Genomic DNA, 24,122 nt, shown 5'->3' on the forward strand with positions numbered 1-24,122 from the left:
TTCATGGAGAGGATGTTAATAATGAAGAGGGTCTCTCTGTTACTGTGGGGTGTAGAATTCACTGACCTCTCTGTCACAGTGGTGTGTAGAATTCACTGACCTCTCTGTCACAGTGGGGTGTAGAATTCACTGACCTCTCTGTCACCGTGGTGTGTAGAATTCACTGACCTCTCTGTCACAGTGGTGTGTAGGATTCACTGACCTCTCTGTCACCGTGGGGTGTAGAATTCACTGACCTCTCTGTCACAGTGGGGTGTAGAATTCACTGACCTCTCTGTCACAGTGGGGTGTAGAATTCACTGACCTCTCTGTCACCGTGAGATGTAGAATTCACTGACCTCTCTGTCACAGTGGGGTGTAGAATTCACTGACCTCTCTGTCACAGTGGGGTGTAGAATTCACTGACCTCTCTGTCACAGTGGGGTGTAGAATTCACTGACCTCTCTGTCACAGTGGGGTATATAATTCACTGACCTTCTCTCTGTCACAGTGGGGTGTAGAATTCACTGACCTCTCCGTCACAGTGGTGTGTAGAATTGACTGACCTTCTCACTATCACAGTGGGGTATAGAATGTCTGATATACTACGGCTTTCAGCCAATCAGCATTCAGGGCTCGAACCACCCGGTTTATAATGTACTACAGCACACGCTCACTTGGAGGACTAATACACAAACACAGAATATTCATAAAAGCATAGAAAAACTAACATAGAGATCAACATGGGGGAAAAACATGTTAGAAACACACTGAAACACAAAGTCAATCCCAGACTCATTATTTAAGTCTGGGGTCTAGGCCAGGTTCCTGTCAGGTACTTTGCAGGGGTTGGAACCGGTTCAGGGAACAGAACAGAAAACTGTCAAATATCAAAATTAATAAAGGAACAGAATCAGACCAGGGAACGAAAGTTATCTACATTGCTCTGAAACAGAACCGTATTTTAAAAGCATGGGAACTGGTTAATAACGTTATTTTACAATTAAATGCAACAAAGCGCCTATGCAAAGCCCTCCCTCCTCCTGAAGCATAGGTTACTGTAGCCTACTGACGACGTTACATAGGTTACTGTAGCCTACTGACGACGTTACATAGGTTACTGTAGCCTACTGACGACATTACATAGGTTACTGTAGCCTACTGACGGCGTTACATAGGTTACTGTAGCCTACTGACAATGTTACATAGGTTACTGTAGCCTACTGACGATGTTACATAGGTTACTGTAGCCTACTGACAATGTTACATAGGTTACTGTAGCCTACTGACAATGTTACATAGGTTACTGTAGCCTACTGACAACGTTACATAGGTTAATGTAGCTTACTGCCGACGTTACATAGGTTACTGTAGCCTACTGACAATGTTACATAGGTTAATGTAGCCTACTGACAATGTTACATAGGTTACTGTAGCCTACTGACAATGTTACATAGGTTACTGTAGCCTACTGACAATGTTACATAGGTTACTGTAGCCTACTGACGACATTACATAGGTTACTGTAGCCTACTGACAATGTTACATAGGTTACTGTAGCCTACTGACGACATTACATAGGTTACTGTAGCCTACTGATGATGTTACAAGTGTAACTTTTTCAATGCTAGTTGAGGATACTTTAGTTATCACATTTCCCATTGGATTTATTAACCACAACAAGGTAAGACGTGCTTTTAATTCTAGTGCTGCTCTGCACAAACAAGCTTGTTAGCTAGCTAACATTAGCTTTGTCCAACATTAAGCCAACTCTCGGAAGTTCAAAGACATTCAAAGTTCCTCCATAGACTCTGCTCCTCGTAGGTATAATTCTGTGGGCCTAATTCAGATAACGCAGACCATAATAAGATGCCCAGAGCTTCAAGGCAAGCCTCCTCCTCCACCCTTTCTCGCTCTTTCCCCACCTGCAAAATCTCAGTCGCATCTCATGTCCTACACTTGTCTGTCCGTAGTGACTGGCAGCACAGTGCACAGTGTAAGTGTTTGGCTTTCATTATGATTAAACCATGCTGTTACAGCAAAATACTATTTGCTCTTAATGACTTTCCTATACAGATTAAATCATTTGCCTGCTCTGTAGCAAGCTGCTCTATCCACACTGAGTATTTTAATGTCGAGCTCAATGTAAAAAAAATAATAATCTCAGAGGTTTAAAAAGGAACAGAAAGGAGCGATGTAAACGTAACTTTTTGGGGCTTCCGACCGTTTCAGAACTTTATTTTACTGTTTGGAACAGTGGACGGAACTAAATAAATAATGGTTCTGTTCAGAAAGACACGATTGGAAAAAAGATCCAACCCTAGTACTTTGTGACAACATTTGTAATTGATTGATTGATTTATGTATGAATTGTCTCTCTGCAGGAGGTGGAGTCTATGAAGGGCCATATTGCTGCTCAGACTGTGAACGTGGAGGTGGACACAGGCCGTGGTGGACCAGAACTGGGCACAGTAATGTCAGAGCTCAGAACTCAGTACGAGGGCATCATCAAGAAGAACAAGGACCAGGCTGAGCAGTGGTACCTCAAGAAGGTCAGTGGGGGACTGGCTGGCTGGGTACCTCAAGAAGGTCAGTGGGGGACTGGCTGACTGGGTACCTCAAGAAGGTCAGTGGGGGACTGGCTGACTGGGTACCTCAAGAAGGTCAGTGGGGGACTGGCTGGCTGGGTACCTCAAGAAGGTCAGTGGGGGACTAGCTGGCTGGGGACCTCAAGAAGGTCAGTGGGGGACTAGCTGGCTGGGGACCTCAAGAAGGTCAGTGGGGGACTGGCTGACTGGGTACCTCAAGAAGGTCAGTGGGGGACTGGCTGACTGGGTACCTCAAGAAGGTCAGTGGGGGACTGGCTGACTGGGTACCTCAAGAAGGTCAGTGGGGGACTAGCTGGCTGGGGACCTCAAGAAGGTCAGTGGGGGAATAGCTGGCTGGGTACCTCAAGAAGGTCAGTGGTGAACTGGCTGGATGAGGACCTCAAGAAGGTCAGTGGTGGACTGGCTGGCTGGGTGCATCACCATGCCAGAAACTAGACACTAGAGTTTAGTCTCTCAGGGCTGATTTGTAACATGAGATAAGTGCGTGAGACTCAAATGTTCATGCAAATGTCCCATTGGCATAGCATGTGTATCTCAAGTTACGATTCAGGCGTATCATAGTTATCATATCCAGGTGAACCCAGGTGTGGTATCTAGTAACATATTGTAGTGTTCTCAGTGTTATTGTTTTCAGTAACCTGGGGATGCGGTGCGTTCATGAGCGTGTGTTACTGTTTTCAGTAACGTGGGGATGTGGTGCGTTCATGAGCGTGTGTTACTGTTTTCAGTAACGTGGGGATGTGGTGCGTTCATGAGCGTGTGTGTGTTACTGTTTTCAGTAACGTGGGGATGTGGTGCGTTCATGAGCGTGTGTGTGTTACTGTTTTCAGTAACGTGGAGATGTGGTGCGTTCATGAGCGTGTGTGTGTTACTGTTTTCAGTAACGTGGGGATGCGGTGCGTTCATGAGCGTGTGTTACTGTTTTCAGTAACGTGGGGGTGCGGTGCGTTCATGAGCGTGTGTGTGTTATTGTTTTCAGTAACCTGGGGATGTGGTGCGTTCATGAGCGTGTGTGTGTTACTGTTTTCAGTAACGTGGGGATGCGGTGCGTTCATGAGCGTGTGTGTGTTACTGTTTTCAGTAACCTGGGGATGCGGTGCGTTCATGAGCGTGTGTGTGTTACTGTTTTCAGTAACCTGGGGATGCGGTGCGTTCATGAGCGTGTGTGTGTTACTGTTTTCAGTAACCTGGGGATGTGGTGCGTTCATGAGCGTGTGTGTGTTACTGTTTTCAGTAACCTGGGGGTGCGGTGCGTTCATGAGCGTGTGTGTGGTGTGTTACAGCTGGAGATGGTGCAGAACGAGGTAAAGGAGTCTAACGAGGCTCTCAGGGGGGCTCAGAGTGAGTTGGTGGAGAGACAACGCTTCCTACAGAACCTGGAGGTGGAGCTGGAGAGTCTGCACAAACAGGTAGGAACTAGGAACCTGTCAACTGGGGGTTGTGTTGTACTGGGGATCTACAGCTGGACAACCAGCACAACTACAGTATCGATGAGATCCTTGCTCTTTCCCTCACCCATGTTATCCTTGTTGACTGTAAATATCTCTCCTCTTTTCCCCACCCATGTTATCCTTGTTGACTATAAATATCTCTCCTCTTTTCCTCACCCATGTTATCCTTGTTGACTGTAAATATCTCTCCTCTTTTCCCCACCCATGTTATCCTTGTTGACTATAAATATCTCTCCTCTTTTCCTCACCCATGTTATCCTTGTTGACTGTAAATATCTCTCCTCTTTTCCCCACCCATGTTATCCTTGTTGACTATAAATATCTCTCCTCTTTTCCTCACCCATGTTATCCTTGTTGACTATAAATATCTCTCCTCTTTTCCTCACCCATGTTATCCTTGTTGACTGTAAATATCTCTCCTCTTTTCCCCACCCATGTTATCCTTGTTGACTATAAATATCTCTCCTCTTTTCCTCACCCATGTTATCCTTGTTGACTATAAATATCTCTCCTCTTTTCCCCACCCATGTTATCCTTGTTGACTGTAAATATCTCTCACCTTCCTTGATGTTGGGTCAGATGCATTCATTTAGGAGAACCCTTTTTGGTTCCAGATAGAAAAGGGTTCTTTAAAGGGTTCTTCTAGCAGGTTCTAGAGAGCACCTTGTTTCTAAGAGTGTTTAGGGATCAGTGTTTATAACAACACCCATCCCCTGACCTGTATACACAGATTCTCTTCCTTTCTGTAATCACACACTGTATATTTGATGAGAAGGTGTATCGGGTATACATTTCATCTGCGCGTGTACATGCGTGCGTGCTTGTTTGTCTCGTCCGCAGTTTATTTGCATTGCCCCTCCCCCCCGGAACACTGCTGCTACTCTCTGTTATTATTTATGCATAGTCACTTTAATAACTCCACCTACATGTACATACTACCTCAATTACCTCGGTACCGGTACCTCCTGTATATAGCCCCGCTATTGTTATATACTGCTGCTCTTTAATCATTTGTTATTCTTATCTCTTACTTTTTTTGGTATTTTCTTAATTCTGCATTGTTGGTTAAGGGCTTGTAAGTAAGCATTTCACTGTAAGGTGTACATCTGTTGTATTCGGCGCATGTGACAAATAACATTTGATTTGATGTGATTTCTTTATCGGACTCACCCTCTCCACCCCAGGTGTCAGCTCTGAAGGGTCACCTGGGAGAGACAGGTCAGAAATACAGCCTGGAGATGGAGCGTCTGCAGACCACGCTGTCCCAGCTGGAGGAGGACCTGTCTCAGCTGCGTCTGGACATGCAGGTACTCACTGGTAGCCAGGGGCTAAGGAAGTGGAACTGTATTCATATTTTCATTGTTTACAGTAACAAATGGACTAATAAAGTTGTATTGTATTATATTGCAGCGCAACAAGACGGACTATGAACAGCTGCTCCGCATCAAGCAGAACTTAGAGATAGAGATCGCCACCTACAGGAGACTGCTGGAGGGAGAGGAGATGTGAGTCACCAGGATGATCATCTTTATATGAACATTTTAAAGGGACATTTTCAACTTCATATTCATCATCTCCAGCACCACCCCAACATCAACATATGTGAAAATTACGCATTTCTATGTTTTGTAGTAAAAAATATAGGGGAAGATAAGTGTTTCCAATGACATCATCAGTGTGCATTGTGTGATTTTAACCAATTATGAGTAGGCATTGCCTGCTAATTGTCTACTAATTGGTTGATGATGTCATTGGAAACGCTTCTCTTCCTCCATCTTTGTTCCATATAATGCTATGGTCAGATGTAAATAACGGGTGCTTAGTACTGTATATCCAGGAAAGTTCTGCTCTCAGTTGAGTTGATTCAAACAGATAATTCTTCTTCCTGGGACATTACATCTTCTGCCAGTGACAATTTCCATGTATCAGTTAAAGTCATTGGGCACAATCTTTTTCCATTATTCATGCAGGATTAAAGAAGTACCATCACCAAAAAGTGAGTAACAGTACTTTAACTTGACATCACTCTCACATCCTCATTGACACAAGCTAACCTAAGCAAACATCAACAATTACTTACTCAGCAACACATTGATTGGCGCACAATTGGCCCAGCGTCCTCCAGGTTTGGCCGGGGTAGGCCGTCATTGTAAATAAAAACGTGTTCTTAACTGACTTGCCTAGTTAAATAAAGGTTACATTTAAAAAAAATAAACAATTAAAATGATTGTGGATGTGACCGTACACCTGGATGGAGAAAGCTCCTTTATCAGTGTGACATTAGGTCATTCCATCCATGGCGTGTGATAAGAGTCCCCATTCATTCATGAATAGGTCATTTCATTCTCACACAGAGAGACCTCAATTCACCTCAGCCTCTCAAATGGACTGCATGGACTTATCCTGGTCACCCATCCTGGTCACCCATCCTGGTCACCCATCCTGGTCACCCATCCTGGTCACCCATCCATCTTTAGTTTCTTTCTTTCTTATCTTCCCTCCTCCCTTCTCTCGTCCCCCCTCCCTTCTCCAACTCACCCTCACATTCACTCTCACCTTCACCGAGCATTTCACTGGTCTGAATGTTCACCAGGCTCAATGTCCAGGGGGGTTACGCTCCCGAGTGAAGTTTCCCCTAGGTACAGATTTAGGATCAGCTTCCACTCCCTAAATCCTAGTCGGGAAACTGCAAAACTGACCCAAGATCAGAATCTAGGGGAAACTTTACCCTACACTGAGCAGTTAGACTGGGAAACGACCCTAGGCTAGATTGTGTAGGTACTGTCGGTGACTTATAGAGTAAAGTTGAGGTACTCCGGGCCGTTGGCTCGCTGACAAAGCCAACTGCCCATCAGCTATTTACACTACAGGTTTAAAATAGGGTCAGCGGTGTTGCCTTATGTCAGAATCAAATGTACAACTGTGATTCTGTGCTGCTTCAGCCACCCTGGCATCAAATCAAGGGGCCGTGGCCACAGACTAATGGCAGTTTCATAAACCTGCAAACAAAGCAAACGCCCAAAACAGCGCTGTCCCTAGCAACTGCATTAGGTGAAAATAATACCACAAGTCTCAATGTTGTAACGGACTGTTACTGTAGGCTTGTGACTACTCATTGAATCAATTTGGTAGCACTTTATTTGGGGTGTACTTACAAAAGGATTCTTAGCACATTCATAAGCTATACTTAACTCATTCATAAGCTATACTTACTTAACTCATTCATAAGCTATACTTACTTAACTCATTCATAAGCTATACTTAACTCATTCATAAGCTATACTTACTTAACTCATTCATAAGCTATACTTACTTAACTCATTCATAAGCTATACTTAACACATTCATAAGCTATACTTAACTCATTCATAAGCAGTAGATATATCAGGAACAAGTTGGCAAGTTCATAGGTCGTGTCTCAAATCAGAGCCTGTTGGGTTACAGCAATACTGTGACATCCTCTTCCTCATCCTCTTCCTCAACCTCTTCCTCTCGTTTCCCTGCAGAGGAGCCGGATGTGCGGACCAGGAAGATAGTGAAGGTGGTGACTCAGACTATGATCAACGGCAAGGTGGTGGATGAGTCCAGCGAGGTGGAGCAGATACAGGAGGAGGTGAAGAAGAAGAAGAAGTGAGAGGGGCCTCATCATCATCATCATCATCTTCATCTTCATATAGCCTCATTATTGTTATTTTATTGTGTTCTTTTTGAAATTTATTTTTACTTTATTTAGTAAACATTTTCTTAACTATATTTTCTTAAAACTGCATTGTTGGTTAAGGGCTTGTAAGTAAGCATTTCACAGTAAGGTCTACACCTGTGTGACAAATAACATTTGATTTGATTTGATCATTTCTTCTCACACATCGTGGTCAAGGGCCAGCCTTACCCACTGACCTTCAGGGGCCAGCCTTACCCACTGACCCTCAGGGGCCAGCCTTACCCACTGACCCTCAGAGACCTCCACTAACATGGATGTCTGTTTCATTCCCATCAGAGTGTTGGTCTTCCTTGTTCCTTTCACAGCCTCATGGATATGTCTGGGGACACTATGAGCTATATAGTATATAATATGCATACAATAATATAATAATACAATAATATGAGATGTACTGAAAGTCAATGAGATGTCTCATACGGCATCCGTCCCTCAGTTGTCAGATGGCTAACATGGATGTTGTTTAATAAAAGGTTTCGCTTTGTGTATTAAACTATTTATTTCTATATTTAGGTAACAAGCAATAGACACAGTAAATCTCTTTCAACTGAACTGCATTTTTTGGGATGGGTTTTCAACATGCTTTTGTGTCTGTATCTATAAACTTCTGTAATGTCTGAAATAAAGGTTTGTCTTTTAGTCAAAGTTGGTATTATTTTCTCTTTTATTTGGTTTCATCATCATGGAGTGTCAAAAATACTTCTTATATGTTCAATAACTATCAACCACACTCTACAATGTAAGACGTATTACATCCAACACATTCCACACATACTCAAAACATACTCAAAACACATTCTATGAATTCTACACATACTCAAAACATACTCAAAACACATTCTATGAATTCTACACATACTCAAAACACATTCTATAAATTCTACACATACTCAAAACACATTCTATGAATTCTACACATACTCAAAACATACTCAAAACACATTCTATGAATTCTACACATACTCAAAACACATTCTATGAATTCTACACATACTCAAAACACATTCTATGAATTCTACACATACTCAAAACATACTCAAAACACATTCTATGAATTCTACACATACTCAACACATACTCAAAACACATTCTATGAATTCTACACATACTCAAAACATACTCAAAACACATTCTATGAATTCTACACATACTCAAAACACATTCTATGAATTCTACACATACTCAAAACATACTCAAAACACATTCTATGAATTCTACACATACTCAACACATACTCAAAACACATTCTATGAATTCTACACATACTCAAAACATACTCAAAACACATTCTATGAATTCTACACATACTCAAAACACATTCTATAAATTCTACACATACTCAAAACATACTCAAAACACATTCTATGAATTCTACACATACTCAAAATACATTCTATGAATTCTACACATACTCAAAACACATTCTATGAATTCTACACATACTCAAAACATACTCAAAACACATTCTATGAATTCTACACATACTCAACACATACTCAAAACACATTCTATGAATTCTACACATACTCAAAACATACTCAAAACACATTCTATGAATTCTACACATACTCAAAACATACTCAAAACACATTCTATGAATTCTACACATACTCAACACATACTCAAAACACATTCGATGAATTCTACACATACTCAAAACATACTCAAAACACATTCTATGAATTCTACACATACTCAAAACATACTCAAAACACATTCTATGAATTCTACACATACTCAAAACACATTCTATGAATTCTACACATACTCAAAACACATTCTATGAATTCTACACATACTCAAAACATACTCAAAACACATTCTATGAATTCTACACATACTCAACACATACTCAAAACACATTCTATGAATTCTACACATACTCAAAACATACTCAAAACACATTCTATGAATTCTACACATACTCAAAACACATTCGATGTAAAACCATGAAACTACCCTGTCTACTACGTTGTCACGTCCTGACCATAGAGAGCTCTTATTTTCTATGGTAGAGTAGGTCAGGGCGTGACTGGGGGGGTTTATCTAGTTTATTTAGTTCTATGTTGTTTGGTTCTAGTTTCTTGCGTGACATACGTAGCCTGATGAGCACAATGACACGTCAGTGGAGATAACTGTGCCTGTTCATGTGCGTGTGATGACTGCTTTGTGCAGTAGGTCGGCATGCATACAACACTGCAAGGTTACCTTCATGTTGAGCCTAAACGTCTGTCTGACAGCTCTGATTAATGCTCCAGTCCTATTCATCCATCATAGCACTTAGCTAATCACACTTTGTAATGATGAAAGGTTAGTAAGACTATTCGATTTGATGTGCTTATTGTACTTAGGGCCTTTAATCAACTTTAATGTTGAAGTCAAATAATGCAAATGCCATCCAATCTTTCACCAGAATACTTTACCTTGTAATCAGAGACATTTAGGTAATGCTGCTTGGACTTAGAGGTCCCTGCACAGCAATTTGTGTGCACAGATCTTTAAAGGCAGACTGTGTCCAAAAACTGTGTTGCTGAAATACATTGTTGTGAATGTGAAGCAGTGTGTTGCTGAGCTAAACAGATGTAATTACATAATCATTACCTGCAGAAACTATTATGCTGTCACCTTGTTATCAGTTATTTAATGGAAGATAATCTGGAAAAGCAAAAAAATTGTTTAAATATGCGCTAGGAGAGGGCTGTTTGTAAGTATGTGTGGGTCTGTGTGGGTCTGTGTGGGTCTGTGTGGGTCTGTCCGGGTCTGTGTGGGTCTGTGTGGGTCTGTGTGGGTCTGTCCGGGTCTGTGTGGGTCTGTCCGGGTCTGTGTGGGTCTGTCCGGGTCTGTGTGGGTCTGTGTGGGTCTATGTGGGTCTCTGTTGGTCTGTGTGGGTCTGTCCGGGTCTCTGTGGGTCTGTGTGGGTCTGTCCAGGTCTGTGTGGGTTGTGTGGGTCTGTGCGGGTCTGAGTGGGTCTGTCTGGATCTATGTGGGTCTGTGGGTCTATGTGGGTCTGTCCATGTTTGTGTCGGTCTTTTTGTGTCTGAGTTGGTCTGTCCAGGTCTGTGTGGGTCTATGTGGGACTGTGTGGGTCTATGTGGGTCTGTCCGGGTCTGTGTGGGTCTGTTTGGGTCTGTGTGGGTCTGTGTGGGTCTGTGTGAGTCTGTGTGGGTCTGTCTGGGTCTCTGTGTATAGAGACCCACACAGACCCACACAGACCTGGACAGACCCACACAGACCCACAGAGACCGGACAGACCCACACAGACCCACAGAGACCGGACAGACCCACACAGACCAACAGAGACCCACACAGACCCACACAGACCCGGATAGTCATGTATGATCATGTATACTCATGTATAGCCTTGTATAGTCATGTATAGTCTTGTATAGTCATGTATAGTCATGTATAGTCATGTATAGTCTTGTATGATCATGTGTAGTCATTTATAGTCATCTATAGTCATGTATAGTCATGTATAGTCTTGTATAGTCATGTATAGTCATGTATAGTCTTGTATAGTCTTGTATGATCATGTGTAGTCATTTATAGTCATGTATAGTCATGTATGGTCTTGTATAGTCTTGTATAGTCTTGTATGATCACGTGTAGTCATTTATAGTCATGTGTAGTCATTTATAGTCATGTATGGTCTTGTATAGTTATGTATGTGTGTGGTGCTTCAGAAGCTCTCCATCAACACAAGGGAGTGGTGACAGTCAGACATTGAGCCCTTCTTGGGAGGTGATTGTCTCTCTGGACACTAATCACTGTCACAATGAACAATTATTAGAAATATGAGTGTGTCTGCTTGTCTCTTTCCTCTACTGTACCATCCTCCACCAGCCAAGACACACGGGCTGAGGAGATCAGGGTGTGTGTGGGACTTTCCCAGCGACAAACCCTCTAAGCTCCCTGACACACATCAGAAGAAGGGACTGGCTGATGAGGGTGGGCGCCACACTGCGTGCCCAACCCAAAGTTCCTCCTTCCTTCCATCCTTAATAACGGCCACTTTCAGAGATCTGTTAAACCCTACTATTGGCATGGCGTGAGCTGAGGCAGACTGAGAGGACTGTGAGGCAGCCAGACATAATACAGGAGAGATTCCGTCACACTCTCACTCATAGGTTTATGATAAACAGACGTATATGACAGATGTCTATGACAGATGTTCGTTCGTCTGTCTGTCTGTCTGTCTGTCTGTCTGTCTGTCTGTCTGTCTGTCTGTCTGTCTGTCTGTCTGTCTGTCTGTCTGTCATAGGCATCTATCTATCATAAACTCATGGACGAGAGACTGACAGACAGGTGTGTTTCAGAACACACTATAAACATGTACACGCTGCCTGTGTGTGCAGTCGTGTTTGACACACCTGTCCTAAGGAGATGTGTCTGTCTGGGGGGTGCACCACAACATGAGCCTCTGGAAGCCTTATTGATGAGCCAGATTAAGGCCTGTATAATGACTGTGTAATAATGACTGTTATTATTATTATGGTGGTGATGAACAACACCTTCCCTTGTCTCTCTGTCTGGGTTCTGCCTACAGTGGGGTTTTTCCGGAGGTCAGATAAGGTCTTGGAATTCTGAGGCTATTGTTGTTTCTTAAGAGGCTCTAGTCAACAAATTAGACTATAGTTAATTCAATATATCATTCATCTTCAATCCCTTGTCCCGATATGAAAGGTAAATAATAACTTCAACTTGATCCAGCTTGTCAAAGCTGTGATGCTGATCAGACATGTATTTTCTACAACTCAACAGACATAGAGAAACAGGTCTCGGCATGCTTTCTCCACATCATTATCCTTTGGGTCCTCGTAATCTACTGGACCACTAAGGATGGGGAAAATACCTGAAGTGTGACCTCAGACACAATACCTTATGATCTGTGTTTTACCTGGATGAGATGTAACCAGACTGTTCTCATGAGTCATACGCTTCTGTCTGTCTGTCTGTCTGTCTGTCTGTCTGTCTGTCTGTCTGTCTGTCTGTCTGTCTGTCTGTCTGTCTGTCTGTCTGTCTGTCTGTCTGTCTGTCTGTCTGTCTGCCTGCCTGCCTGCCTGCCTGCCTGCCTGCCTGCCTGCCTGCCTGCCTGCCTGCCTGCCTGCCTGCCTGCCTGCCTATTTGTCCGCATAGTGAGTTCTGACGATCAGGAACCTATTGTTTAGGACTAGCTATGCCAAAGCAAACACCTAGCTTTTGTAAAAGGTAATTACCATCTAATACAGATATGAGAAAACATCCCCAAAGTATTAGAAAACAAAAACAAACCATATAATGGTCTTGTAATTCACTCGTTCTTGGCAATACTGCACTTGAGAATGTCTCCCACACTGCCTCCGGAGGTCTACACCACATACCCCCTCTGACTGGTACAGTGTAAAGACTACAACTCTACCACACTACTACACCACATACCCCCTCTGACTGGTACAGTGTAAAGACTACAACTCTACCACACTACTACACCACATACCCCCTCTGACTGGTACAGTGTAAAGACTACAACTCTCCCACACTACTACACCACATACCCCCTCTGACTGGTACAGTGTAAAGACTACAACTCTACCACACTACTACACCACATACCCCCTCTGACTGGTACAGTGTAAAGACTACAACTCTCCCACACTACTACACCACATACCCCCTCTGACTGGTACAGTGTAAAGACTACAACTCTCCCACACTACTACACCACATACCCCTCTCTGACTGGTACAGTGTAAAGACTACAACTCTACCACACTACTACACCACATACCCCCTCTGACTGGTACAGTGTAAAGACTACAACTCTCCCACACTACTACACCACATACCCCCTCTGACTGGTACAGTGTAAAGACTACAACTCTACCACACTACTACACCACACCCCCTCTGACTGGTACAGTGTAAAGACTACAACTCTACCACACTACTACACCACATACCCCCTCTGACTGGTACAGTGTAAAGACTACAACTCTCCCACACTACTACACCACATACCCCCTCTGACTGGTACAGTGTAAAGACTACAACTCTCCTACACTACTACACCACATACCCCCTCTGACTGGTACAGTGTAAAGACTACAACTCTACCACACTACTACACCACATACCCCCTCTGACTGGTACAGTGTAAAGACTACAACTCTACCACACTACTACACCACATACCCCCTCTGACTGGTACAGTGTAAAGACTACAACTCTACCACACTACTACACCACATACCCCCTCTGACTGGTACAGTGTAAAGACTACAACTCTACCACACTACTACACCACATACCCCCTCTGACTGGTACAGTGTAAAGACTACAACTCTACCACACTACTACACCACATACCCCCCTCTGACTGGTACAGTGTAAAGACTACAACTCTACCACACTACTACACCACATACCCCCTCTGACTGGTACAGTGTAAAGACTACAACTCTACCACACTACTACACCACATACCCCCTCTGACTGGTACAGTGTAAAGACTACAACTCTACCACACTACTACACCACATACCCCCTCTGACTGGTACAGTGTAAAGACTACAACTCTCCCACACTACTACACCACATACCCCCTCTGACTGGTACAGTGTAAAGACTACAACTCTACCACACTACTACACCACATACCCCCTCTGACTGGTACAGTGTAAAGACTACAACTCTACCACACTACTACACCACATACCCCCTCTGACTGGTACAGTGTAAAGACTACAACTCTCCCACACTACTACACCACATACCCCCTCTGACTGGTACAGTGTAAAGACTACAACTCTACCACACTACTACACCACATACCCCCTCTGACTGGTACAGTGTAAAGACTACAATTCTCCCACACTACTACACCACATACCCCCTCTGACTGGTACAGTGTAAAGACTACAACTCTCCCACACTACTACACCACATACCCCCTCTGACTGGTACAGTGTAAAGACTACAACTCTACCACACTACTACACCACATACCCCCCCTGACTGGTACAGTGTAAAGACTACAACTCTCCCACACTACTACACCACATACCCCCTCTGACTGGTACAGTGTAAAGACTACAACTCTCCCACACTACTACACCACATACCCCCTCTGACTGGTACAGTGTAAAGACTACAACTCTCCCACACTACTACACCACATACCCCCTCTGACTGGTACAGTGTAAAGACTACAACTCTCCCACAACACATTTGACCTTAATTACCTTAATACCAGTAGACAACATTTTTGCTCTGTTAGCCAAATTGGAAATGGAAGGCCTTTAAAATAGCCCCACATTTGTGAATCATTGCATTAATCAGGTGTGAAACACTAAGTGCATTATGGTTTATATGTGAAGCTTCCTTGTGGCTCAGTTGGTAGAGCATGGTGTTTGCAACGCCAGCATGTTGTGTGCAACGCCAGGGTTGTGGGTTCGATTCCCACGGGGGGCCACGGGGCAGACGCTCTCTGGATAAGAGCGTCTGCTAAATGAATAAAATGTAAAATGTAAGCTCCTGTATAGTTTGAATTGCCATTCTTATGTCCAGGGGCACAACTTTGGTTTGAGAACTGGTTTTTTGTAGTTAATTTTTTTATCCAGTTGGATTAACACCCCAAACAGCCTACCCGACCGCTCAGTGTCCACATGGTCCTAAAGCACACAGTTGCCTCGTTTTTATCACATTCCAATGATAAAACTGGGAGGGACAAAAATGCAATTTCAGAATGAGGGCTGGACAAGTCCCCCCCGTCCTATAGTATTTATGGTATAACGGCAGCACTCACACATTAGGCAGGAATGTGGCTTTGGCCACATCACATCCAAGGCTAATGTAAACAGAAAAGTTGCAAATCTGATGTTGAAATCAAATCAAATCAAATTGTATTTGTCACATGCGCCGAATACAACATGTAGACCTTACAGTGAAATGCTTACTTACAAGCCCTTAACCAACAATACAGTTTAAAGAAGAAAACATTTCAAATATAACTAATCAATAAGGAGCAACAATAAAATAACAGAGGCGAGGCTATACACAGGGTGTTACGGTACAGAGTACAGGATGTTACGGTACAGAGTCAATGTGGAGGCTACATACAGGGTGTTACGGTACAGAGTCAATGTGGAGGCTATATACAGGGTGTTACGGTACAGAGTCAATGTGGAGGCTATATACAGGGGGTTCCGGTACAGAGTCAATGTGGAGGATATATACAGGGTGTTACGGTACAGAGTCAATGTGGAGGCTATATACAGGGTGTTACGGTACAGAGTCAATGTGGAGGCTACATACAGGGTGTTACGGTACAGAGTCAATGTGGAGGATATATACAGGGGGTTCCGGTACAGAGTCAATGTGGAGGATATATACAGGGTGTTACGGTACAGAGTCAATGTGGAGGCTATATACAGGGTGTTACGGTACAGAGTCAATGTGGAGGCTATATACAGGGGGTTCCGGTACAGAGTCAATGTGGAGGATATATACAGGGTGTTACGGTACAGAGTCAATGTGGAGGCTACATACAGGGTGTTACGGTACAGAGTCAATGTGGAGGCTATATACAGGGTGTTACGGTACAGAGTCAATGTGGAGGCTACATACAGGGTGTTACGGTACAGAGTCAATGTGGAGGCTACATACAGGGTGTTACGGTACAGAGTCAATGTGGAGGCTACATACAGGGTGTTACGGTACAGAGTCAATGTGGAGGCTATATACAGGGTGTTACGGTACAGAGTCAATGTGGAGGCTACATACAGGGTGTTACGGTACAGAGTCAATGTGGAGGCTACATACAGGGTGTTACGGTACAGAGTCAATGTGGAGGCTACATACAGGGTGTTACGGTACAGAGTCAATGTGGAGGTTACATACAGGGTGTTCCGGTACAGAGTCAATGTGGAGGCTATATACAGGGGGTTCCGGTACAGAGTCAATGTGGAGGCTACATACAGGGTGTTACGGTACAGAGTCAATGTGGAGGCTACATACAGGGTGTTACGGTACAGAGTCAATGTGGAGGCTACATACAGGGTGTTACGGTACAGAGTCAATGTGGAGGCTATATACAGGGGGTTCCGGTACAGAGTCAATGTGGAGGCTATATACAGGGGGGTACGGTACAGAGTCAATGTGGAGACTATATACAGGGGGTTCCGGTACAGAGTCAATGTGGAGGCTATATACAGGGGGTTCCGGTACAGAGTCAATGTGGAGGCTATATACAGGGTGTTACAGTACAGAGTCAATGTGGAGGCTATATACAGGGTGTTACAGTACAGAGTCATTGTGGAGGCTATATACAGGGGGTACCAGTACAGAGTCAATGTGGAGGATATATACAGGGGGTTCCGGTACAGAGTCAGTGTGGAGGCTATATACAGGGGGTTCCGGTACAGAGTCAATGTGGAGGCTATATACAGGGTGTTACGGTACAGAGTCAATGTGGAGGCTATATACAGGGGGGTACGGTACAGAGTCAATGTGGAGGCTACATACAGGGGGTACCGGTACAGAGTCAATGTGGAGACTATATACAGGGGGTTCCGGTACAGAGTCAATGTGGAGGCTACATACAGGGTGTTACGGTACAGAGTCAATGTGGAGGCTATATACAGGGTGTTACGGTACAGAGTCAATGTGGAGGCTATATACAGGGGGTTACGGTACAGAGTCAATGTGGAGGCTACATACAGGGGGTACCAGTACAGAGTCAATGTGGAGGCTATATACCGGGGGTTCCGGTACAGAGTCAATGTGCGGGGGCACCGGTTAGTCAAGGTAATTGAGGTAATATGTACATGTAGGTAGAGGTAAAGTGACTATGCATGGATAATAAACAGAGAGTAGCAGCAGCGTAAAAATGGGGGGTGGGGTGGGGACAATGCAAATAGTCCGGATAGCCATTTGATTAACTGTTCAGGAGTCTTATGGCTTGGGGGTAGAAGCTGTTGAGAAGCCTTTTTGACCTGCACTTAGAGAGATACTGTAGATCTCACTAGACATATTTTACTAAACTCACCCATAGAGGGTGACAGGTGTGTTGTTGAGGCCCTTACAGTATCAGAGGAGCTTGTGAGAGGCTGACTGGATTAAGACCGTCCACCCTAAAGTGGAGAAAAGTCCTAATCGTTTGGCCTTGAAGTCATTATACACTATGATTCCAGGTAGCTCCTAACAGATCTTATGAGGTCTGGTGGATTGGTGAGATCAGGGAAAAGCCAGGAGGAAGTGAACTTAGTGACTCTCTCACAGTATTTGGTTCCTTCAGGGGTGTGTCATCACTGTTGGACTATTTGACTCACATGTTCCCAGTATTACCTCAGAGGACAGCTCTCCAACCCACTTCCAGGTGACCTATTTTTCATAGATTTTTTAACTAGGCAAGTCAGTTAAGAACAAATTCTTATTTTCACTGACAGTCTAGGAACAGTGGGTTAACTGCCTTGTTCAGGGGCAGAACAACAGATTTTTACCTTGTCAGCTCAGGGATTCAATCTTGCAACCTTTTGGTTACTTGTCCAACGCTCTAACCACTAGGCCACCTGCCGCCCCTATAATGATATATTATGATATAATGATAATGATATAATGATATATCTAATGATATATCTATTCGACAGCCTAGTCTGACTTGCCAGATTCAGGACATGTATGTTTTTTCACAAAAGTAGTGTAGTATTATTCACAAATGTAAATTGTCTTCATCGGTTTCCCTAAGCTGGGATAATTGTGTAGAGATTGCTTTGAAGTCTGTGAAAGTTTGTATGGTAAATCTACAGTTTAGTCTAAATACTCAGATAGAGGAAAATGCATGTTTTTATACGAGACAAATCATCAATATTCACAAAAAGTGTGTAGCATTCATAACTTTAAATTGTCTGTAAGCCCCAAGGTAAGATAGTTACTGTAGCATCATCAGACTAGACCAGTTACAGCCTTTTCTCCTTCAGACCATTAGCTGCTTGAGGAATATACTATCTATTCTTGTCAGAGAAACAATCAAACGTCTATGGTTGTTGTCAGAACAACAAAGGCATTTAAGACTAAAAGAGAGCTGGGTTTTGATGTTCAACCACAGCCGTGATTAGCCTACATGGACAGCTGTGCTCCCGATCCCATATCCACCTGTTTGACCAGCACTGGTCTTGACCAACTATCAATTCAAATCAAATCAAATTGTATTTGTCACATGCGCCGAATACAACCTTACCGTGAAACGCTGAATACAACAGGTGTAGACCTTACCGTGAAATGCTGAATACAACAGGTGTAGACCTTACAGTGAAATGCTTACAAGCCCTTAACCAACAATGCAGTTTTAAGAAAATATTTACGAAAAAACTAAAGTAAAAAATACAATTCTAAGTAAAAAATAAAAGAACAATAACAAGGCTATACAGGGGTACCGGTGCCGAGTCAATATGGAGGCTATATACAGGGTGTTACGGTACCGAGTCAATATGGAGGCTATATACAAGGGGTACCGGTGCCGAGTCAATATGGAGGCTATATACAGGGTGTTACGGTACAGAGTCAATATGGAGGCTATATACAGGGTGTTACGGTACCGAGTCAATATGGAGGCTATATACAGGGTGTTACGGTACAGAGTCAATATGGAGGCTATATACAGGGGGTACCGGTGCCGAGTCAATATGGAGGCTATATACAGGGTGTTACGGTACAGAGTCAATATGGAGGCTATATACAGGGTGTTACGGTACCGAGTCAATGTGGAGGCTATATACAGGGGGTACCGGTACCGAGTCAATATGGAGGCTATATACAGGGGGTACCGGTGCCGAGTCAATATGCGGGGGTGCAGATTAGTGGAGGTCATTTGTACGTGTAGGTAGGGGTATATTGACTGTGCATAGATAATAAACAGTAGCAGCTGGGGGGGGGGTCACTGTAAATAGTTCAGGTGGCCATTTGATTCATTGTTCAGCAGTCTTATGGCTTGGGGGTAGAAGCTTGGGGATAGAAGACTGCAATGGACTGTTATTTCCTTGGCAGCTCTTTACCTAGCCTACATTTTTGCCTTTATGTGGAACAACTCACAGAGCTCTTTGAAATCTGATCATTCAGAGAAATGATCAGAGACCTCTATGTTGATAAATGTCTCTGTTTTTCTTAATATGTTTTGTCATTTTTATATTGTATGTTGTATATATATGTTTGATGTATTTATGCAGGGCTCATCTGACAAAGAGAGCCTAGTCTCAGTATAGCTTACCTGTCCAAATACAGGTTTAATAATAATAATAACCTAATTTGGAAAGAAATTACAAGAATGCTTCAGGGGATATACTGTAGCTACAAATATAACTCCCTAAGGCAAATTCTGCAGGAAAAAGTATTAAGTTAATGCTAGCCAGATAGACTGAGATGTATATATACATCTCATCTAAATCTATTTGTTGTGAATCAAGCAGATATATTGTAGGGACTCAGTGTCTCTAATCTGGTGATGGTAGTCATTTACAGCAGACACTTCATCATTGGCTTGCCTCAATGGCTGCTCTGTTGTTTGTGTGGACTGCCCTCTAGTGGCGAAACCTTGACATGACAGCAGATAAATAATACAACCGTTACTTTTACTACTTTTGTTATTTCATCATATTCCATTCCATCTATTCAGTAGGTCGATGAAATTATAAAAGACAAAGGTAAATTAGGTGAATTATCTTCAATACCTTGTAGGCTAACTGTGTTGTAATACTAGGTTGCAGGAATGACACACGATGAGGAATAATTACGTCATGATCTGAGGATTAAATGAGAGCCACGAGGTGGAACAATTTTAGAAACTCAGCGCATATCAAACATATCGTAGGAATGACATAATATTAACGTTAGTGTTCTCATCACCCGTCTGAGGGGACGAAGGCATTTCAGCATGCGCTCCTGCGCACAATAAACCAAGTGCGTGCGTTTGGAACGCCCAGGAAACAGGAAGTGATCCGCAAGCGACTCTCTTTTTTTGTGAATGAGCGGTGCTCGCTTGATGATGCTTCAGAGATGCGGAGATGATTACAGACATTTGTCAGCCTACACAATTATAGACACCATATAATTCGTCACCCACCCTAGGCTACGTACTGTATTCAGGAGAAGGAAGAAGAGTAGACTAGGGACTCTACTTCATACTCATATCAGGCGAGTTTGAAATATGCAATCTCTTCTGCTGCATCATTCAACTACAACAATACACTGTCTGTAATTCATGACCAGATTGTTTGTTCAGGTGATAATTGTCAGATATACAGTAGCACTCGTCATGAAGATATAAGATCCCCACATGAGAAAAGGCACATGTTCAGTCATTGACTGGCCTGTAACTTATAGATAAATAAAATAGCTCTTATATAAAAACAAACGATGAAAAATATATTTACAAGCAAAATACGTTTTGTGTCACTAAAAAGGTACCTCATAAACAGTAACAACTATGTAATGATGATGTTATAACATTGTAATTACAGAGAGAGAGAAGAGCACCACTACCATGTCATCTTCCTTCTCAGGCTCACTCCAATTCCGTTTCTCCAGCCCTGTCCACGATGACTCCATCCTGCAAAAGATGAGCCTGCTGAGAGAGGACCGACGATTCTGTGACGTCACCCTCGTGCTCGGATCAGGGTCGTTCCGCTTCCCGGGTCACCGGGTGGTCCTGGCGGCCTCCTCTGCCTTCCTCCGGGACCAGTTCCTGCTGCACGAGGGGAGCCGGGAGCTGCTGGTGACCGTGGTGCCCAGTGCGGAGGTGGGCCGTCGGCTGCTCCTGTCCTGTTACACAGGACACCTGGAGGTCCCTCTGAGGGAGCTGGTCAGCTATCTGACGGCAGCGAGCGCACTGCAGATGAGCCACGTGGTGGAGAGGTGTGCCCAGGCCGTCTCTCAGTACCTGGACCCCACCCTGGCCCACCTGAAGCTGGAGAGGAGCCCAGAGACTGAGGGGACCCCTCCACCACCACCACCAGACAGCGTTAAACCCCAACCCAGCTCAGCATGTCTGGACGAGGGGGAGACCCAGGAGGACCCAGAGGACAGGGACCACAGCCTGACCTCAGAAGACACTCTGGACAGTGTCCACATGGTACACACTAACAGCACGTACCCTTACAGCCCGTACCCTTACCCGACGGGCGCCCACAGACGCAAGCAGCGCCCGCCCACGCCATGCAGAGAGTATAGGGCGAGGACCTTCCCCCCAGCAGGAAGTCCTACCAACAGCAGTTCAGGATTGGCTGACAGCTCCCAGGACCAGGAAGTGGGCGAGGACTCTGGAGAGGACATATACATGCTTGCTGCTCGTCATATGCAGGGGGTTGGGGGCGGGTCTCCCGAGTCCTCCTTCAGAGTTCTGACGGGGGCAGAGTTTTCAGGACGGGGACAGGAGATGCTCCTCCAGAGACCCTACCTGTGCAGGAAGTGTGACCGAGGGTTCCACCACCTGGACAGCTACGTGGGACACCTAAAGGAACACAGGCTCTACCCGTGTCTTCTCTGTGGGAAGAGCTTCAGCCAGAAAAGCAACCTGACCCGACATATCAGGGTTCACACAGGGGTCAAGCCTTTCCAGGTGAGTGGAACGCAACCCTCCACCTTTACTGTGTTTAAAGCACTTTGAGCATCTTGACAAGCTCCTATGTGACTCAGTTGGTAAGCGTGTGGGGCTGTCAGTGCCAGAGTTGTGGGCTGTATAAGAAGTATTTTAGTATTGTTTGTATGTAATGTATTGTAATCTGCTTTGGATGTAACTGTCTGCTAAATTTCATATATTATTATTTTATTACTATATTATTATTCCAGTGCCCGCTTTGCCACAAGACTTTTTCCCAGAAGGCCACGCTGCAAGACCACCTTAACCTCCACACAGGGGACAAGCCACACAAGTGCAACTACTGCGCCATCCACTTCGCACACAAACCAGGCCTCCGGCGCCACCTCAAGGACATCCATGGCAAGAGCAGCCTTCAGAACATGTTTGAGGAGGTGGTGTGAGCCTGGGAGCTGATGGACTTCTGCAGCAAGAGACTTCTGAGTTAATCATACCAGTGCCTAAATTAAAACTACAAAGAATTAAAACTACAGAGAATTAGAACTACAAAGAATTAAAACTACAAAGAATTAAAACTACAGAGAATTAGAACTACAAAGAATTAAAACTACAAGAATTAAAACTACAAAGAATTAGAACTACAAAGAATTAAAACTACAAAGAATTAGAACTACAAAGAATTAAAACTACAGAGAATTAGAACTACAAACAATTGAAACTACAAAAAAATAGAACTACAAACAATTTAAACTACAAATAATTAGAACTACAAAGACAAGAAGGAAACTAGTGTAAATGTATTATAGATGCCAGTATATATTCAACTTGTCTGCCTCTAATGATGTAGCTAGAGTTTTAGCACAGACCAATGTCTAAATGAAAACTATGTAGAAGAACAGGCCAGGTGGGAGAAGTAGACTAAACTAGAGTGGAATGAAAAGATATTGACGATAAAAGTTCTCCAAATGACCAACTGAAGATGATTTTTCACTAGTTTGCCTCTTTCCTAATGTGTTTTTGCACTTTATTTTCTCCCCCCATCCTGAGACTAATGAGTGTTTTGATGGACTAGCACAGGAACATACAGAATCAGTCAACAAGCTGTAGCTACGTCACTGCTATTTATATTTATGTGTGTGTGTGTGTGTGTGTGTGTGTGTGTGTGTGTGTGTGTGTGTGTGTGTGTGTGTGTGTGTGTGTGTGTGTGTGTGTGTGTGTGTACTGTAAGAGAAATGTGTCCACCTGTCTGTGTTTCTTTACGATAGATATCTGCTGCTTTGATATATGGCCGTGACGCACAACACCTCGAAGGATCCCATGTGTGTGTTATTTAGAGGATGTTATTAAGCGGATGTTATTAAGAGGATGTTATTATGTTATTAAGAGGATGTTATTTAGAGGATGTTATTATGTTATTAAGAGGATGTTATTAAGAGGATGTTATTATGTTATTAAGAGGATGTTATTAAGAGGATGTTATTATGTTATTAAGAGGATGTTATTAAGAGGATGTTATTATGTTATTTAGAGGATGTTATTAAGAGGATGTTATTAAGAGGATGTTATTTAGAGGATGTTATTATGTTATTAAGAGGATGTTATTTAGAGGATGTTATTAAGAGGATGTTATTATGTTATTAAGAGGATGTTATTTAGAGGATGTTATTAAGAGGATGTTATTAAGAGGATGTTATTTAGAGGATGTTATTAAGAGGATGTTATTTAGAGGATGTTATTAAGAGGATGTTATTAAGAGGCTGTTATTAAGAGGATGTTATTAAGAGGATGTTATTAAGAGG

At 43.4% G+C, this 24,122-nt stretch overlaps 2 protein-coding genes across 2 annotated transcripts in view; both read left to right on the top strand.

Annotated features, from left to right (window-relative positions):
• Window positions 1–7,722, top strand: part of LOC115149406 (keratin, type I cytoskeletal 18) — a 12,890-nt gene extending 5,168 nt beyond the window's left edge. Inside the window, exons 6-11 of the mRNA XM_029692232.1 lie at window positions 2,364–2,531; window positions 3,872–3,997; window positions 5,224–5,346; window positions 5,450–5,544; window positions 6,010–6,035; window positions 7,546–7,722. Coding sequence (XP_029548092.1) covers window positions 2,364–2,531; window positions 3,872–3,997; window positions 5,224–5,346; window positions 5,450–5,544; window positions 6,010–6,035; window positions 7,546–7,673 — 666 coding nt within the window. The 3' untranslated portion in view covers window positions 7,674–7,722. The remainder of the gene's footprint in view (window positions 1–2,363; window positions 2,532–3,871; window positions 3,998–5,223; window positions 5,347–5,449; window positions 5,545–6,009; window positions 6,036–7,545) is intronic.
• A 12,972-nt stretch (window positions 7,723–20,694) lies between these two features.
• On the top strand, window positions 20,695–23,035 carry LOC115149407 (zinc finger and BTB domain-containing protein 26-like). Its single transcript, XM_029692233.1, has 3 exons — window positions 20,695–20,921; window positions 21,248–22,344; window positions 22,575–23,035. The coding sequence occupies exons 2-3, from the start codon at window positions 21,271–21,273 to the stop codon at window positions 22,764–22,766; spliced, it is 1,266 nt and encodes a 421-aa protein (XP_029548093.1). The 5' UTR covers window positions 20,695–20,921; window positions 21,248–21,270; the 3' UTR covers window positions 22,767–23,035.
• The last annotated feature ends 1,087 nt before the right edge of the window (window positions 23,036–24,122 follow it).

This window comes from Salmo trutta, chromosome 15 (genome assembly GCF_901001165.1).
Source record: "Salmo trutta chromosome 15, fSalTru1.1, whole genome shotgun sequence".
NCBI classification, from domain to species: Eukaryota; Metazoa; Chordata; class Actinopteri; order Salmoniformes; family Salmonidae; genus Salmo; species Salmo trutta.

Coding starts and splice junctions, on each gene's coding strand:
- LOC115149407 (XM_029692233.1), top strand. CDS start 21,271: ATGTCATCTTCCTTCTCAGGCTCACTCCAATTCCGTTTCTCCAGCCCT. Junction 22,345..22,574: donor CAGGGGTCAAGCCTTTCCAG/GTGAGTGGAACG, acceptor TTATTATTCCAG/TGCCCGCTTTGCCACAAGAC.